This window comes from Bombina bombina, chromosome 6 (assembly GCF_027579735.1).
Source record: "Bombina bombina isolate aBomBom1 chromosome 6, aBomBom1.pri, whole genome shotgun sequence".
Classification (NCBI taxonomy): domain Eukaryota; kingdom Metazoa; phylum Chordata; class Amphibia; order Anura; family Bombinatoridae; genus Bombina; species Bombina bombina.
Window position 1 is genome coordinate 128,989,843 of NC_069504.1, and position 17,575 is coordinate 129,007,417.

General features: G+C 39.3%; 1 protein-coding gene across 1 annotated transcript in view; it reads left to right on the top strand.

Moving 5' to 3' along the window:
* Nucleotides 1-15,326, top strand: part of GRAMD4 (GRAM domain containing 4) — an 837,450-nt gene extending 822,124 nt beyond the window's left edge. The window contains exons 17-19 of the mRNA XM_053716614.1: nucleotides 3,534-3,618; nucleotides 6,443-6,511; nucleotides 13,558-15,326. Coding sequence (XP_053572589.1) covers nucleotides 3,534-3,618; nucleotides 6,443-6,511; nucleotides 13,558-13,659 — 256 coding nt within the window. The 3' untranslated portion in view covers nucleotides 13,660-15,326. The remainder of the gene's footprint in view (nucleotides 1-3,533; nucleotides 3,619-6,442; nucleotides 6,512-13,557) is intronic.
* Nucleotides 15,327-17,575: the final 2,249 nt, after the last annotated feature.

The window sequence follows — 17,575 nt, forward strand, 5'->3', positions numbered from 1 at the left end:
AACTTAGACCTGAGAGATTTATTGTTTCCTTAATCAGCATCCTTTCTAGTTTTCTTAGTTTGCGCCATCCCAGTCAGACCTTTAGGTCTTGGGATATTGCAAGTGTGTTTTTCTGGACAATATATAGTTCAGGTATCATCCTGACTTCGAGCTAACTCTCTTTTAAGTGATCTTGTCCAATCTTCTTTTCCGGGCATGGAAAATGAATCTGAAGAGGAGTTTCCTTGTTCTATCCACAAGGATAATTTATTTGGGACTACCGCTACAATACCCTGAATGCACCCAGGGTTGATCTCGGAAGTTATGTAGGGTCAGGTCTGGTCAGTACCTGGATGGGAAACCGCCTGGGAACACCAGGTGCGGTATGTTTGGACCTTTATTTGATTCTTTATCTAGGAAATGTCTTTCAGAGGTCAGAAAATCAAGGATTTATTCCTTCTCCCCACTCTGCAGTCTTCTGCCTGGCCAACAGTAAGTTTTAGTGGCCGGTGGATAGCTTAGCCATCTTGCAACCAGGAGGTTGGGAGTTTGGATTTAGCTGCAGTTGATTCTACTTCACTTTTCTGTGACCCTGTGTATGGAGGGAATTGGTCTGATGGTATTCCATGGACATCATTCCTTTTGCTATTTTCCATGACATGGAGAACTTTCGGATCTGTCTTAAAGGATAGATTTAGATCAGATGACAAGAGACTTTCTTCCGTTGTATTTTTTAAGGAGTATCTATCTCTGGGCGCTTGTTTCTGGGGATATTCATGGGTGATTTGAACATGGATACCAACCTGCTGGGCTGGTAAGCTGTCTGGGTCTTTAAGGATTATGGACTCGGAAGTGTCTGCTCTCCTCTTTAAACATCTTGGAGTTGAGAGCAATTCGCAATTCTCTGATGACTTGACCTCAGTCGTCCCTAGCTTGGTTCCAGTCGGACAATATCACCTCTAGGGGTTATATCAACCATTAGGGGGGAACTAGGGGTTCCTTAGCCATGTAGGAGGTGACTTGGATTGTTCAGTGGGAGGAAGCTCACATTTGCTGTCAGTCATCCACTTTCCAGGGGTGGACAAATGGGAGTCGGACTTCTAAACAGACTGATAATTCATCCCGGGGAGTGAACATTTCCATCCGGAAGTGTTCTCTAGGTAGACCCTCACATGGGGGGTTTCAGGAGTTGGCTTCTGTGGGCATTTCGACAGAACGCCAAGTTTCGAAGGTATGGTTTATGGTCATGTGATCCGCAGACCATCCTGATAGATGTTTTGACATTTTTCTGGAATTTCAGTCTTGCATACCTTTTTCCTCTGTTTGTTCTCTTTCCACGAGTCATTACTCGTATTTTCAGATGAGAGCGGCTGTGATTTTATTAGCCCCTGCATGGCCTCGCAGGATCTAGTATGCAGACCTAGTGGAAATGTCGTCTCTCCAATTTGGAGAATACCTCTGAGGAAGGACTTCTGATTCTTGGTCTTTTCCTTCATCTAAATCTCTGAAGCTGACTGCTTTAAGATTGGACGCTTAGTTTTGTCTAAGCGGGGGGGTTTCTGAATTTTTTATCCTTTCTCCAGTGTGGTCTGGAGAAGGGTTTGTCAGTCAGTACCCTGAAGGGTCAGTTTTCTGCATAGTCTTTTTTGCTACATAAGCATCTGGTGGACGTGCCAGATGTGCAATCTTTTTGTCAGGCACTGGACTACATCAGGCCTGTGTTTAAGTCGGTTGCTCTCCTTTAGGGTTTTGCAGTAGGCTCTGTTTGAGCCTTTACTTTCCATAGATATTAAGTTATTTTGGAAGGTTTTGTTTCTCATTGCTATTTTTCCTGCTTGGAGAGTCTCTGGGCTCTCAGTTTTGCAGTGTAATTTGCCTTATCTTATCTTTCATGCAGTTAAGGCAGTTATTCATACTAGTTAGGTTTTCTTCTTAAGTGGTTTCGGATAGATATATTAATCAGAAAATTGTTCTGTGTTCTTATCGTTCTTCTCATAAGAAACTTTGTTGCACAACTTTAATGTTGTGCGTGCTTTTATTTTCTATCTACAGGCGACTAAGGATTGTCGCCAGTTTGCTGTTTGCTTCTCTAAGAAATATAAAGGTCAGAGAGCTTTTCAGCTACTTCTCTTTCTCTTTGGTTGAGTAGTATAATGCGTTTGGTTTATGAGAGTGCTGGACAGCAGCCTCCTGAGAGAATTTCATCTCATTTCACTAGGGCTGTTCCTTCCTTCTTCTTGGGTTTTCAAGAAGGAAGTTTCTGTAGAACAGATTTGCAAGGCTGCAACTTGGTCCTCTCTGCATACTTTTTCCAAATTTGATGTTTTTGTCTCAGCTGAGGCTTCTTTTGGGAGAAAGGTTCTTCATGCAGTGGTGCCTTCTGTTTAGGTTACCTGTCTTGTCCCTCCCTAATCATCTGTGTCCTCTAGCTTGGGTATTGGTTCCCACTACTAAATTGATGATTCCGTGGACTCACCATATCTTAGGAAAGAAAACATAATTTATGCTTACCTGATAAATTTATTTATTTCCGGATATGGTGAGTCCACGGACCACCATTTTATTTTAAGACAGTTATTTTTAACTAAAACCTCGGGCACCTCTACACCTTTGTGTTATCTTCTTTTTCCATTTTCACTTCGGCTGAATGACTGGAGGTTATGGGTAAGGGAAGTGACATATATAGCATCTTTGCTGTGTTGCTCTTTGCCTCCTCCTGCTGGCCAGGAGTGATATTCCCACTAGTAATTGATGATTCCGTGGACTCACCATATCCGGAATTAAATACATTTATCAGGTAATCATAAATTATGTTTTTGTTTTTTTTTGTTTTTTAAACATACATGTGGCCTCTATTCTGATTTAAACCCTGATCTTTAGAAATAACTGAAATTATTAAATTTACATTACTAAGATATGTTTAGAGACATTAACACCTCTTGCTCTGTGTAAAATGTACTTGTCCCATGTTTCCTCCTAGAGAAGCCAAAAATCAAATTTCATGGCATAGGTTTTCTTCAATGTTTTACGTTGTCTAAACCAGCTATTTGAGTTGCAGCTTTTAAATAAAATAATTTGTAGAATATGCATTTTGGCTTCTCTGGGGTAAGTAGAACAAGCACAGTTATTTATTTTAATTTTCTTCATTGGAGACTGCATAGTAAATACACAAATATCAGTTTTACATTATACTTGCCAACAGTAAGATTCCATCAAGGATTATATCCTATGATATATACATTTTACACTATAAGTATGGGTGACAAAGCACTGTGATACACAACAATAGTGCTAATTGGAGTCCCTCTTTTGTCCAATATCTAAAAGTTCTTGTGTCTGTCGTTGGTCCAAGGCCCTGCGGGGCTCAGAATGAGGGCAGAAGACGAGTACAGTTCTTTATCAAAATCAATAGGCGATTAATGTCTCATTTAAGATACATACGTTTATTAGCTGCAAAGAAATGAATTTCAGTAGAATGTAGGGCAAATCTGTTCTGCTAATTATACTGTATTGTATATCAGTTATGTTTATTTTTTACTTTTATTTCTTTATAGCTATTTGTGTTTTGAAAGTTCGAAATCTGGTTCATCTAAAAAGAATAAAGTCATAAAGCTAACGGATATCACAGATATTCAAAAGGTATGTTTTTTTATATCATAGTTATTTTATCAACTCTTGCTCTAGTGCAGTGATGGCGAACCTTGGCACTCCAGATGTTTCAGAACTACATTGATGCTTAGGCACTCTGAAGTCCAGTCGAGCATCATGGGAAATGTAGTTCTGAAACATCTGGAGTGCCAAGGTTTGCCATCACTGCTCTAGTGCATAATGAATTCTGCAAGCTGAGCTTATAAATGAGTATTGCAGCAGTAATTGAATGATGGATTCTAAGCCTTGGTCACCCGTTACAATCCAATAGTTTACTGTGCTAAAACATTGTATTCAGCTCAATTGGCTTTTAGCTTTCTGTTCTGTCAGTGTTTTACAAGGATAACAAGAGAATAAAGCAAAATTTATAGTAGAAGTAAATTGGAGTTGTTTTTTTAAATTGTATGTTCTGTCTGAATGATGAAAGAAAAAGTTTGGGTTTCATGTCCCTTTAAAGGAATGGAAAGGTCAAAACTGAAATGTGCATGGCTGCATTAAAATTTTAAATAGAAGCATTTTTGCAATTTACTTCCATTTGCAAAAATGCTTCTAATAAAAGTAATTAGTGTTTTTCTGTGGCATACGCACATATTCTGAAAGGGCCCGTGCACCAGTATTTAAACGCCACACTTTCACAGAGTCAGCAATAGATTGACAAAAATTAAAAGGACAGTCTACTTGAAAATTGTTTTTCTTTATTAAAAAGATAGATAATCCTTTTATTTCTCATTCCCCAGTTTTGCATAACCTGCACTTATATTAATACACTCTTTACCTCTGTAATTACCTTGTATCTAAGCCTCTGCAGACTGTCCCTTATCTGAGTGCTTTTTATAAATTTGCATTTCAGCCAATTAGTGCTAACTCGTATATAACTCCATAGGAGTGAGCACAATGATATCTGTGACACACATGAACTAGTGCTGTCTAGCTGTGGAAAGCTATTAAAATGCACCGAGATAAGAGACAGCCTTCAAGGGCTTAGAAATCAGCTTATAAGTCTACCTATGTTTAGCCTTTAAAAAATAATAATAAGAGAACAATGATAAAATTGCATGCCCTATCTGAATCATGAAAGTTTAATTCTGATTTTAATGTCCCTTTAAGTCTTCACAGACACAAAACACAATGCCTACAGAATATGTGCGTATGCTGCTGAAAAACGTAATAACTCTTACTAGAAGCACTTTTACTAATGGAAGTATATTGCAGAATGTTTCTATTTAACACTGAAACACTCACATGTACATTTCCGTTTAGACCTTTCTAACTTTAAGTCACTCGTTAGTGGAGAATCTGTTTTTTGTTTTACTTTGACTGGATAAACATGTACATGCTTAAAACTTCTAATTAATAGTGCTTATTACTGTGCTTAATTAAAATTATAATTACATAATTGCATTCATAAATAAAAAGTATTTTATAGTGTTTTATTGTGAGCTACATTTTTAACTATTCTTAAACTAGCAAAAGTTTAATCCCTTCAATGCTGATACATTTCATACTCTTATTTAATTTGCAATTATACATTGATTTCAGTGTTTTTTCATTCTCCCCTTTCAAATGAGTTAAACAGATGGAGGATACAGACTCTCTTAGAGCCACTCTCAGCCACAACTATTTTTTTTTTTTTTTTTTTTTTTAACCTTTCACAGGTGATCATAGCATTTTGGATTTTATATAGATGACCTACAACTTAGTGACCCCTCATTTAACAGGTCAGACTCCTGTTAGGGGCTGTAGGTCCCGTATGCGGTGTGAGATATGTGCTTTAGAAACAGCCTTCATCCTCACCTCATAAATTGATGAGGTTCCTCATCTACTTGAAGGCAGATTATTACTATATACTAAATAAAATCATTACATTGTGTTTAAAAGAGACCAAAATGGAGTTTTATGAATTCAATGCTGCTGTGAATTCCAAAATGGTTTCCTGTTATTCTATCAATTCAAGCTGTTGATTAAAAATAAAAAATAAATCGCTTGAAAGTGACCTGTAACAAACAATTTTGCTTTCATGATTCACATTGAGCATACAGTTTAAAACAACGTTCCAATTTAAATTTTATTATTGAATTTGCTTCATTCTCTGTTGAAGGTGCATCTGATCATATCGGGTGAGCCAATGACAAGAGGCATATTGGTGTAGCCAGAAATCAGTTGCTTTCTCCCAGTAGCATATTGCTGCTCCTGAGCTGGCCTAGCTATGCTTTTTAATAAAGAAAACCAAGAGAAGGAAGCAAAAAAATAGTACAGAAGTAAATTAGATTTTTTTTAAAAATGTATGCTCTATCTGTGTCATAAAAGAAAAAAAGTGGGTTTCATGATGTCCCTTTTAATATTGTTCAATAGTTCATGGTTGTCTCCAGTAATTTTAGATCGCCATCTAGTGGTCCAAATAGCAGAGCACACATTTATATATTTAAAGAATTAATAATATTAATAGATTTTACATATGCTGTCTCAGATGAAGCAAAATGATTATTTAGTAAAGACAGCCCTTAACTTCTTCTACTGGCCTAGTTTAGAATACTTTATGCTGATGTTAACCCTCTAAAACTGACTCATTGTTTTAAGCTTTAAATCTCATTTACATGTTTTGTCACATGAACTATGCTGATTGTCATTTGTCAAACAATATGCATGATGTTTAATACAATGTTGTTTAAGGGACAGAGACATCAAAATTAAACTTTCATGATTTGGAGCATACCGTTTTTCTTCTCTTGTCAAATGTAGTTCAATCTTTTGTAGTCCTTATGTTATGTATTTTTTATATTTAATTTATGTTTTACTTTTGTTTTGTTTTTTTCAGTATAAAGTGTTGTCTGTGTTGCCAGGATCTGGGATGGGTATTGCAGTATCCACACCGTCAACTCAGAAGGTATTTACCTTGTAATGACCAGGGAGTGCATATAAGAAAAACTCATTAGGATAAATATGTATATACATAATGTGCATGAGAATTGCTGCAATACACATTCTGGTTGTAAATTGAAAAACTAAGCTAGAATATATTCTATCACCTAATAAATGTGCCAGTTGGGTATCACAGTCCACTGATTTTTCTTTCTGCCATTTTTAACTATATAATTTTACTGGTTTATGTATTAAAGGAACACAAACTAAACACTTAAAAAAGCTAGACAGATATATGTCGAATACCCTGAGAATAAATTACATTATCTTTTTACAATTTAATGGTAGTAAGGAAAATATATCAAGCTGCAGGCGGACAAAATCTCAAACAGAAAACCTGACTGCCTGCAATCATTCTGTCTTGAGCAGAGCCTGTCAGTCATTGTAAACAAGTGAGTTCAGGATGCTGCAAATCAGATGGTTGGTTTAGGCAACAGGCAGCATACACACTTGACACACTAGGTTGCAGGATTTGCTTTGGCCTCTCTAGGGAGCAGGAAACAAGCACATTTTCTCCTGTTAAGTGTAGTCAGTCCACGGGTCATCCATTACTTATGGGATATTAACTCCTCCCTAACAGGAAGTGCAAGAGGATCACCCAAGCAGAGCTGCTATATAGCTCCTCCCCTCTACGTCATACCCAGTCATTCTCTTGCACCTAACTAATAGATAGGATGTGTGAGAGGACTGTGGTTGTTAAACTTAGTTTTTATTTCTTCAATCAAAAGTTTGTTATTTTAAACGGCACCGGAGTGTGTTGTTTTTTTCTCAGGCAGCATTAGAAGAAGAATCTGCCTGAGTTTGTGTATGATCTTAGCGGACGTAACTAAGATCCATTTGCTGTTCTCGGCCATTCTGAGGAGCGAGGTAACTTCAGAACAGGGGACAGCGGGCAGGTTCACCTGCAAGGAGGTATGTTGCAGTATATTATTTTCTAAGGAATGGAATTGACTGAGAAAATACTGCTAATACCGATGTAATGTAAGTACAGCCTTAAATGCAGTAGTAGCAACTGGTATCAGGCTGATATGTATGTATGTTTACACTTAAGTATTTCTGGGGAATGGCACTTCACTGGGAAAATACTGTATACATATAACTTTTAGCCTAAATCTGCAGTGTGAGCGGCTAGCAGCAGGCTTTTTAATAACATTTCATAAATTATATTTTAAACGTTTACTGGCATGTTAATCGTTTATTTATCTGAGGTACTTGGTGAAAAATTGTTTTGGGCGTTATTTTCCACATGGCTGTCGTTTGTTTTGAATTAAAACAGTTTGCTGAGCTTCCCTCACTGTTGTATTATGAGTGGGAGGGGCCTATTTTGGCGCTTTTATTGCGCAGTAGAAATTCAGTCACAGTCTGCCTTTTTCTCCCTGCATGATCCAGGACGTCTCTACAGAGCTCAGGGGTCTCCAAAACTAGTTTTGAGGGAGGTAATCACTCACAGCAGACCTGTGAGACTGTGCTTTGACTGTGATAAAAACGCTTATATTTTCAATTGTTATCCGTTTTTTTTGGTATTAAGGGGTTAATCATTCATTGCTAGTGGGTGCAATCCTTTGCTAACTTAATGCATTTACTGTGAAAATTTGGTTTCTATAACTAATCCGGTTCATTGTAATTTCAACTGTGACAGTTTTTGTGTGCTTCTTAAAGGCACAGTAACGTTTTTTATAATTGCTTGTAAATTTATTTGAAAAGTATTTTCCAAGTTTGCTAGGCTAATTGCTAGTTTGTTTTAACATGTCTGACACAGAGGAATCTCTTTGTGCAATATGTTCAAAAGCCAATGTGGAGCCCAATAGAAATTTGTGTACTAATTGCATTGATGCTACTTTAAATAAAAGCCACGTGTCAGTACCTGCATCTCCCGCTCAGGAGGTGCGTGATATTGCGACGCCAAGTACATCAGGGCGGCCATTACAAATCACTTTACAAGACATGGCTAATGTTATGACTGAAGTTTTATCTAAATTGCCAGAACTTAGAGGTAAACGCGACCACTCTGGGGTGAGAACAGAGTACGCTGATAATGTTAGAGCCATGTCTGATACTGCGTCACAAATGGCAGAACATGAAGACGGAGAGCTTCATTCTGTGGGTGACGGATCTGATCCAAATAGACTGGACTCAGACATTTCAAATTTTAAATTTAAGCTTGAGAACCTCCGTGTATTATTAGGGGAGGTATTAGCGGCTCTGAATGATTGTAACACGGTTGCAATCCCAGAGAAATTATGTAGGCTGGATAGATACTATGCAGTACTGACGTTTTTCCTATACCTAAGAGGCTTACAGAGATTATTACCAAGGAGTGGGATAGGCCCGGTGTGCCCTTTTCCCCCCCTCCTATATTTAGAAAAATGTTTCCAATAGACGCCACCACACGGGACGTATGGCAGACGGTCCCTAAGGTGGAAGGAGCAGTTTCTACTCTGGCTAAGCGTACCACTATCCCGGTGGAGGATAGCTGTGCCTTTTCAGATCCAATGGATAAAAAGTTAAAGGGTTACCTTAAGAAAATGTTTACTCAACAAGGTTTTATATTACAACCCCTCGCATGCATTGTGCCTGTCACGGCTGCGGCGGCATTCTGGTTTGAGTCTCTAGAAGAGACCATTAGCTCAGTTCCATTGGATGAAATTATAGACAAGCTTAGAGTCCTTAAGCTAGCTAATTCATTTATTTCTGATGCCGTAGTACATTTAACTAAGCTTACGGCTAAGAATTCCGGATTTGCCATTCAGGCGCGCAGAGCGCTGTGGCTAAAATCCTGGTCAGCCGATGTGACTTCTAAATCTAAATTGCTTAACATACCTTTCAAAGGGCAGACATTATTTGGGCCCGGTTTGAAAGAAATTATCGCTGACATTACTGGAGGTAAGGGCCATGCCCTGCCTCAAGACAGAGCCAAACCAAGGGCTAGACAGTCTAATTTTCATGCCTTTCGTAACTTCAAGGCAGGAGCAGCATCAACTTCCTCCGCTCCAAAACAGGAAGGAACTGTTGCTCGTTACAGACAGGGCTGGAAACCTAACCAGACCTGGAACAAGGGCAAGCAGGCCAGAAAACCTGCTGCTGCCCCTAAGACAGCATGAAGTGAGGGCCCCCAATCCGGAAACGGATCTAGTAGGGGGCAGACTTTCTCTCTTCGCCCAGGCTTGGGCAAGAGATGTCCAGGATCCCTGGGCGTTAGAGATCATATCTCAGGGATATCTTCTGGATTTCAAAGCTTCTCCTCCAAAAGGGAGATTTCATCTTTCAAGGTTATCAACAAACCAGACAAAGAAAGAGGCGTTTCTACGCTGTGTACAAGATCTTTTGCTAATGGGAGTGATCCACCCGGTTCCGCGGTCGGAACACGGACAAGGGTTTTACTCAAATCTGTTTGTGGTTCCCAAGAAAGAAGGAACCTTCAGACCAATCTTGGATTTAAAGATCCTAAACAAATTCCTAAGAGTTCCATCGTTCAAAATGGAAACTATTCGGACAATCTTACCCATGATCCAAAAGGGTCAGTACATGACCACAGTGGATCTAAAGGATGCGTACCTTCACATACCGATTCACAAGGATCATTACCGGTACCTAAGGTTTGCCTTCCTAGACAGGCATTATCAGTTTGTAGCTCTTCCCTTCGGGTTAGCTACGGCTCCAAGAATCTTTACAAAGGTTCTGGGCTCTCTTCTGGCGGTACTAAGACCGCGAGGAATAGCGGTAGCTCCGTACCTAGACGACATTCTGATACAAGCGTCAAGTTTCCAAACTGCCAAGTCTCATACAGAGTTAGTTCTGGCATTTCTAAGGTCGCATGGGTGGAAGGTGAACGTAGAAAAGAGTTCTCTATTGCCACTCACAAGAGTTCCCTTCTTGGGGACTCTTATAGATTCTGTAGAAATGAAAATTTACCTGACAGAGGACAGGTTAACAAAACTTCTAAATGCTTGCCGTGTCCTTCATTCCATTCAACACCCGTCAGTGGCTCAATGCATGGAGGTAATAGGCTTAATGGTAGCGGCAATGGACATAGTACCTTTTGCACGCCTGCATCTCAGACCACTGCAATTGTGCATGCTAAGTCAGTGGAATGGGGATTACTCAGATTTGTCCCCTATGCTGAATCTGGATCAAGAGACCAGAGATTCTCTTCTATGGTGGCTTTCTCGGCCACATCTGTCCAGGGGGATGCCCTTCAGCAGGCCAGACTGGACAATTGTAACAACAGACGCCAGCCTACTAGGTTGGGGCGCTGTCTGGAATTCCCTGAAGGCTCAGGGATCATGGACTCAGGAGGAGAGTCTCCTTCCAATAAACATTCTGGAATTGAGAGCAGTTCTCAATGCCCTTCTGGCTTGGCCTCAGTTAGCAACTCTGAGGTTCATCAGGTTTCAGTCGGACAACATCACGACTGTGGCTTACATCAACCATCAGGGAGGGACAAGGAGTTCCCTAGCGATGATGGAAGTCTCAAAGATAATTCGCTGGGCAGAGTCTCTTGCCACCTGTCAGCGATCCACATCCCAGGCGTGGAGAACTGGGAGGCGGATTTCCTAAGTCGCCAGACTTTTCATCCGGGGGAGTGGGAACTTCATCCGGAGGTCTTTGCCCAAATACTTCGACGTTGGGGCAAACCAGATATGGATCTCATGGCGTCTCGCCAGAACGCCAAGCTTCCTTGTTACGGGTCCAGGTCCAGGGACCCGGGAGCGGTCCTGATAGATGCTCTCACAGCACCTTGGACCTTCAAGATGGCTTATGTGTTTCCACCCTTCTTGATGCTTCCTCGATTGATTGCCAGGATCAAACAGGAGAAAGCATCTGTGATTCTAATAGCGCCTGCGTGGCCACGCAGGACCTGGTATGCAGATCTAGTGGACATGTCATCCTGTCCACCTTGGTCTCTGCCTCTGAGACAGGACCTTCTAATTCAGGGTCCTTTCAAACATCAAAATCTAATTTCTCTGAAGCTGACTGCATGGAGATTGAACACTTGATTTTATCAAAGCGTGGATTTTCGGAGTCAGTAATTGATACCTTAATACAGGCTAGGAAACCTGTTACCAGGAAAATTTACCATAAAATATGGCGTAAATATTTACACTGGTGCGAATCCAAGAGTTACTCATGGAGTATGGTTAGGATTCCTAGGATATTGTCTTTTCTACATGAAGATTTAGAAAAGGGTTTATCTGCAAGTTCTTTAAAGGGACAGATCTCAGCTCTGTCCATCCTTTTACACAAACGTCTGTCAGAAGTTCCAGACGTTCAGGCTTTTTGTCAGGCTTTGGCCAGGATTAAGCCTGTGTTTAAGACTGTTGCTCCACCGTGGAGCTTAAACTTAGTTCTTAACGTTTTACAGGGTGTTCCGTTTGAACCCCTTCATTCCATTGATATCAAGCTGTTATCTTGGAAGGTTCTGTTTTTAATGGCTATTTCCTCGGCTCGAAGAGTCTCTGAGTTATCGGCCTTACATTGTGATTTTCCTTATCTGATTTTTCATTCAGACAAGGTAGTTCTGCGTACTAAACCTGGGTTCTTACCTAAGGTAGTCACTACCAGAATATCAATCAAGAGATTGTTGTTCCATCATTGTGCCCTAACCCTTCTTCAAAGAAGGAACGACTTCTGCACAATCTAGACGTAGTCCGTGCCCTGAAATTTTATTTACAGGCAACTAAAGATTTTCGCCAAACTTCTTCCCTGTTTGTCGTTTATTCTGGACAGAGGAGAGGTCAAAAAGCATCTGCTACCTCTCTCTCTTTCTGGCTTCGTAGCATAATACGTTTAGCCTATGAGACTGCTGGACAGCAGCCTCCTGAAAGAATTACAGCTCATTCTACGAGAGCTGTGGCTTCCACGTGGGCCTTTAAGAATGAGGCCTCTGTTGAACAGATTTGCAAGGCTGCAACTTGGTCTTCTCTTCATACTTTTTCCAAATTTTACAAATTTGACACTTTTGCTTCTTCTGAGGCTGTTTTTGGGAGAAAGGTTCTTCAGGCAGTGGTTCCTTCCGTGTAAAGATCCTGCCTGTCCCTCCCGTCATCCGTGTACTTTTAGCTTTGGTATTGGTATCCCATAAGTAATGGATGACCCGTGGACTGACTACACTTAACAGGAGAAAACATAATTTATGCTTACCTGATAAATTCCTTTCTCCTGTAGTGTAGTCAGTCCACGGCCCGCCCTGTTTTTTATGGCAGGTCTAAATTTTAAATTGAACTCCAGTCACCACTGCACCCTATAGTTTCTCCTTTCTCGTTTGGTTTTGGTCGAATGACTGGGTATGACGTAGAGGGGAGGAGCTATATAGCAGCTCTGCTTGGGTGATCCTCTTGCACTTCCTGTTAGGGAGGAGTTAATATCCCATAAGTAATGGATGACCCGTGGACTGACTACACTACAGGAGAAAGGAATTTATCAGGTAAGCATAAATTATGTTTTTTACTTACAATTCCTTTAAGGGCTGTTATAAAGTTGTTACTTGACTGATCAAACAATGGCTTTGTATTTTATAGTGGTGTTAGGCTTGTAAAGCTTTGAGTCTGCACTTCTAATTCTCAAAGGAAATAGAAAATAGAATTGTAAAGACTATGCAGGTCAGACAACTAACCTTCCTTAGAGGTCAGTTAGGTCATCTGGAGGCTGAGCAGGATTTTATTTTTTGAAAGGTCTGTGTTTATTGCTTAATATAGTTTTTCAGGTTGTATTAGGACAAATGGAAATTTTCTTCCCTGTGTTTGTGTGGGGAAAAAATTATTTAAAAACAAATTTGAATATTTACTGTAGATAAACATTTAAATAATGGTTAGCTTGAAGCTATTTGTGTTTTAATGATGTGGGTGAGGAGTTTAGCCATTGAAAAACACCTGCAGCAAACTAGATGTTAATATATTCAGAAAGTGTTAACACTCAGTTTGGTATTTGAGTTTATTACATGCCTAGAAAAAAATGAAATACCAAAGTTTGTATTCAGTTGCCATTTATTGATACAATTTCTTTTCTTTACAGCCACTTGTTTTTGGTGCCATGGTACATAGAGATGAAGCATTTGAAACCATTAACAACCAATATATAAAAATGACATCTGGAGCAACAAACAGCGATACCTAGAACATCCTCCACCTACCAATCCTGGCTTTATAACATTCATTTTTTGCCTTCCTCCTATATTTTGCAATAATTTTACTGAATAGAAGGTTCTATTTTTCTGCTACAGGAAATGAGAGTATTTTTGTGTTGGTCTATGCATGAATGCCTTGATCTTTGTTTTAAAGCATCGGTCTCATGTTTAAGATGGAGTATACATACAATCAGAGCTACTGTATCGGTATACTCTTGTAATAAGCAGGTCCAAAACCCAAGTGTTCTTTATGCCCAAATTAACACGTTCAAGAAATGGGCTCCGGGATTGACCTGATTATATGAAGCAGAACTTTGCTTTCCTTTTCTTTTTTTGTTACCTGAACTAAAGTTCTATAAAATGTCATTTGCAGTTCTGTAATGACATAAATGATCTTAGACCCAGGTTTGACTGATGTGCCCATGAGTAAAGGGACATTAAACCCAAACATTTTCTTTCATGATTCAGATAGAGAATACCATTTTTAAAAAGTTTCCAATGTACTTCTATTATCAAATTTGTTTCATTCTCATGTTATTCTATGTTGAAGAGATACCTAGATAGGTAGCGTGCACATGCCTGAACAACTACATGACAGGAAATAGTGCTGCAGACACATGCACACTCTTGAGCTTACATTTCTGCTTTTCAAATAAGGATAACAAGAAAACAAAGAAAATATGATAATATAAGTAAATTAGAAAGTTGTTTAAAATTTTATGTTCCATCTAAATCATGAAAGAAAAAAATTGGGTTTTATGCCCCTTTAATACAAAGTTAAACTCTGTAGCCATTTTTTTTACTAGAATGCAAACACATCTTTTCACTTGGTAGTCACAGGCATAATCAAAATTAAAGGGACAGACAAAGTAAAAATTAAACTTTCATAAATCAGATAGGAATAAAAGTTGTTTAAAATTGCATGCTCTATTATCTAATTGTCTTCATTCTCTTGGTGTCCTTTGTTGAAAAGCATTCCTAGGTAGGCTCAGGAGCAGCTGCTGATTTGTGGCTACACATGTATTCTTCTTGCCATTGGCTCACTGGATATGTTTAGCTAGCTCCCAGTACTGCATTGTTGCATGTTCAACAAAGGATACCAAGAGAAAGAAACAAATTAGATAATTGGGAAGTTGTTTAAAAATGTATGCTCTATTTGAATCATCAAAGAAAAAAAAAATGTTTTTCCTTTAAGGGGCTTAAACCTGGATAAACCAAACCATGGATTGCTGCTTTATTTGTTAAACTATATGTACTGTATCAAAAAAACATTAAACAGAACTAGAAGCAGCAAATGATGATGCATTCTAATAAATAGGCATGGGGCTATGATGCTTTAAATGAGATACTGTTCCTATGTTTATCAGTGTTAACGGTAAGAAAAGAGGGCTAGATTTAATACTGCTGTTACTTACTTTATTTTGTCCTAAATCTGTATACCTGTGCTTTTAACTCTTGTAGCTTAACCCATTCAGTGTCACACAGGCTTGCTGAGCACAGCAGTGTTTTGGTGGCTCTGGAGTTGAAGGGGTTGTGTTTTTTTTGTTTTGTTTTTTCAAAAACATAGTTTTCTTTTTAACAACTTCTGTGTGGGACAACAGCAATGCACTGTTCGAACAATACTACACAATAAAAGGGCATAAAACACAAAATTAAACCTTCACGATTTAGAGCATTTAATTTTAAAAAACTTTCCAATTTACATTTATTTTCAAAATAACTTTGTTCTTTTGCTATACTTTGTTGAAACTTAGCCCATTGGTGTTCTTTGCCCAAACCAGTACTATAGAGATTTTAGGTCTTTTACCCTAGCAATGCTTCTGTATGGATATTACAAATGTATGATATTCGTTGCTTTGGGACACTGGAGTTGTGATCACCCCTCTCCCTCCAAAGCCTACTCATCGGTGCATTTCAAGTTTGAATAAAAGTAGTTTTGCAGTACACATCTAGCAAAAGCATTTTAAACAGCAGGTCTGCTCTGAGAGATTAGTGACTTGTAGCACAGGGGCTATGAGTTCACATGATATTATCCCCCTCTTGCTCTCTGAAGAGGAATACTTTTTAAAATACTGGTGAATCGAGCTTATCTCTGGTCTACAAGCATTTAATGAAGCAGCACTCTCTATTTTACTAGCAGCATTTTACATAACTGTATTGTAAAACTGTTTCTGATCAAAATAATTTTGGCTCTATTATCCCTTTAATAATAACTTTAGAATGCAATGCCAATATGGATGTCTTTCTACAGACATTAAATCTCAAAATTGAAATCCATTATTTCTCTTGTTAAGTGTATCCAGTCCACGGATCATCCATTACTTGTGGGATATTCTCCTTCCCAACAGGAAGTTGCAAGAGGATCACCCACAGCAGAGCTGCTATATAGCTCCTCCCCTCACTGCCATATCCAGTCATTCTCTTGCAACTCTCAACTAAGATGGAGGTCGTAAGAGGACTGTGGTGTTTTATACTTAGTTTATTTCTTCAATCAAAAGTTTGTTATTTTTAAATGGTACCGGAGTGTACTGTTTATCTCAGGCAGTATTTAGAAGAAGAATCTGCCTGCGTTTTCTATGATCTTAGCAGAAGTAACTAAGATCCTTTGCTGTTCTCACATATTCTGAGGAGTGAGGTAACTTCAGAGGGGGAATAGTGTGCAGGTTTTCCTGTAATAAGGTATGTGCAGTTAAAATATTTTTCTATGGATGGAATTTGCTAGAAAATGCTGCTGATACCGAAGTAATGTAAGTAATGCCTTAAATGCAGTGATAGCGACTAGTATCAGGCTTATTAATAGAGATACTGTACATACTCTTATAAAAGTGTATTTTAAAACGTTTGCTGGCATGTTTAATCGTTTTTTACATATGTTTGGTGATAAAACTTATTGGGCCTAGTTTTTTCCACATGGCTGGCTTGAATTTTGCCTAGAAACAGTTCCCTGAGGCTTCCCACTGTTGTAATATGAGTGGGAAGGGCCTATTTTGGCGTTTTTTTGCACAGCAAAAATTACAGACACAGACATCCAGCTTCTTCCTGCATGATCCAGGACTTCTCTGAAGGGCTCAAAAGGCTTCAAAAGTCGTATTGAGGGAGGTAAAAAGCCACAGTAGAGCTGTGGCAGTTGTTGTGACTCCTAGTAATGGGAGTGATCCATCCAGTTCCGCGGACGGAACAAGGACAGGGATTTTATTCAAATCTGTTTGTGGTTCCCAAGAAAGAGGGAACCTTCAGACCAATCTTGGATCTAAAGATCTTAAACAAATTCCTCATAGTTCCATCATTCAAAATGGAAACTATTCGGACCATCCTACCCATGATCCAAGAGGGTCAGTACATGACCACAGTGGACTTAAAGGATGCCTACCTTCACATACCGATTCACAAAGATCATCATCGGTTCCTAAGGTTTGCCTTTCTAGACAGGCATTACCAATTTGTAGCTCTTCCCTTCGGGTTGGCCACTGCCCTGAGAATTTTTACAAAGGTTCTGGGCTCACTTCTGGCGGTTCTAAGACCGCAAGGCATAACGGTGGCTCCGTATCTAGACGACATCCTGATACAGGCGTCAAGCTTTCAAATTGCCAAGTCTCATACAGAGATAGTTCTGGCATTTCTGAGGTCGCATGGGTGGAAAGTGAACGTGGAAAAGAGTTCTCTATCACCACTCACAAGAGTCTCCTTCCTAGGGACTCTTATAGATTCTGTAGAGATGAAAATTTACCTGACGGAGTCCAGGTTATCAAAACTTCTAAATGCTTGCCGTGTCCTTCATTCCATTCCACGCCCGTCAGTGGCTCAGTGCATGGAAGTAATCAGCTTAATGGTAGCGGCAATGGACATAGTGCCATTTGCGCGCCTGCATCTTAGACCGCTGCAATTATGCATGCTAAGTCAGTGGAA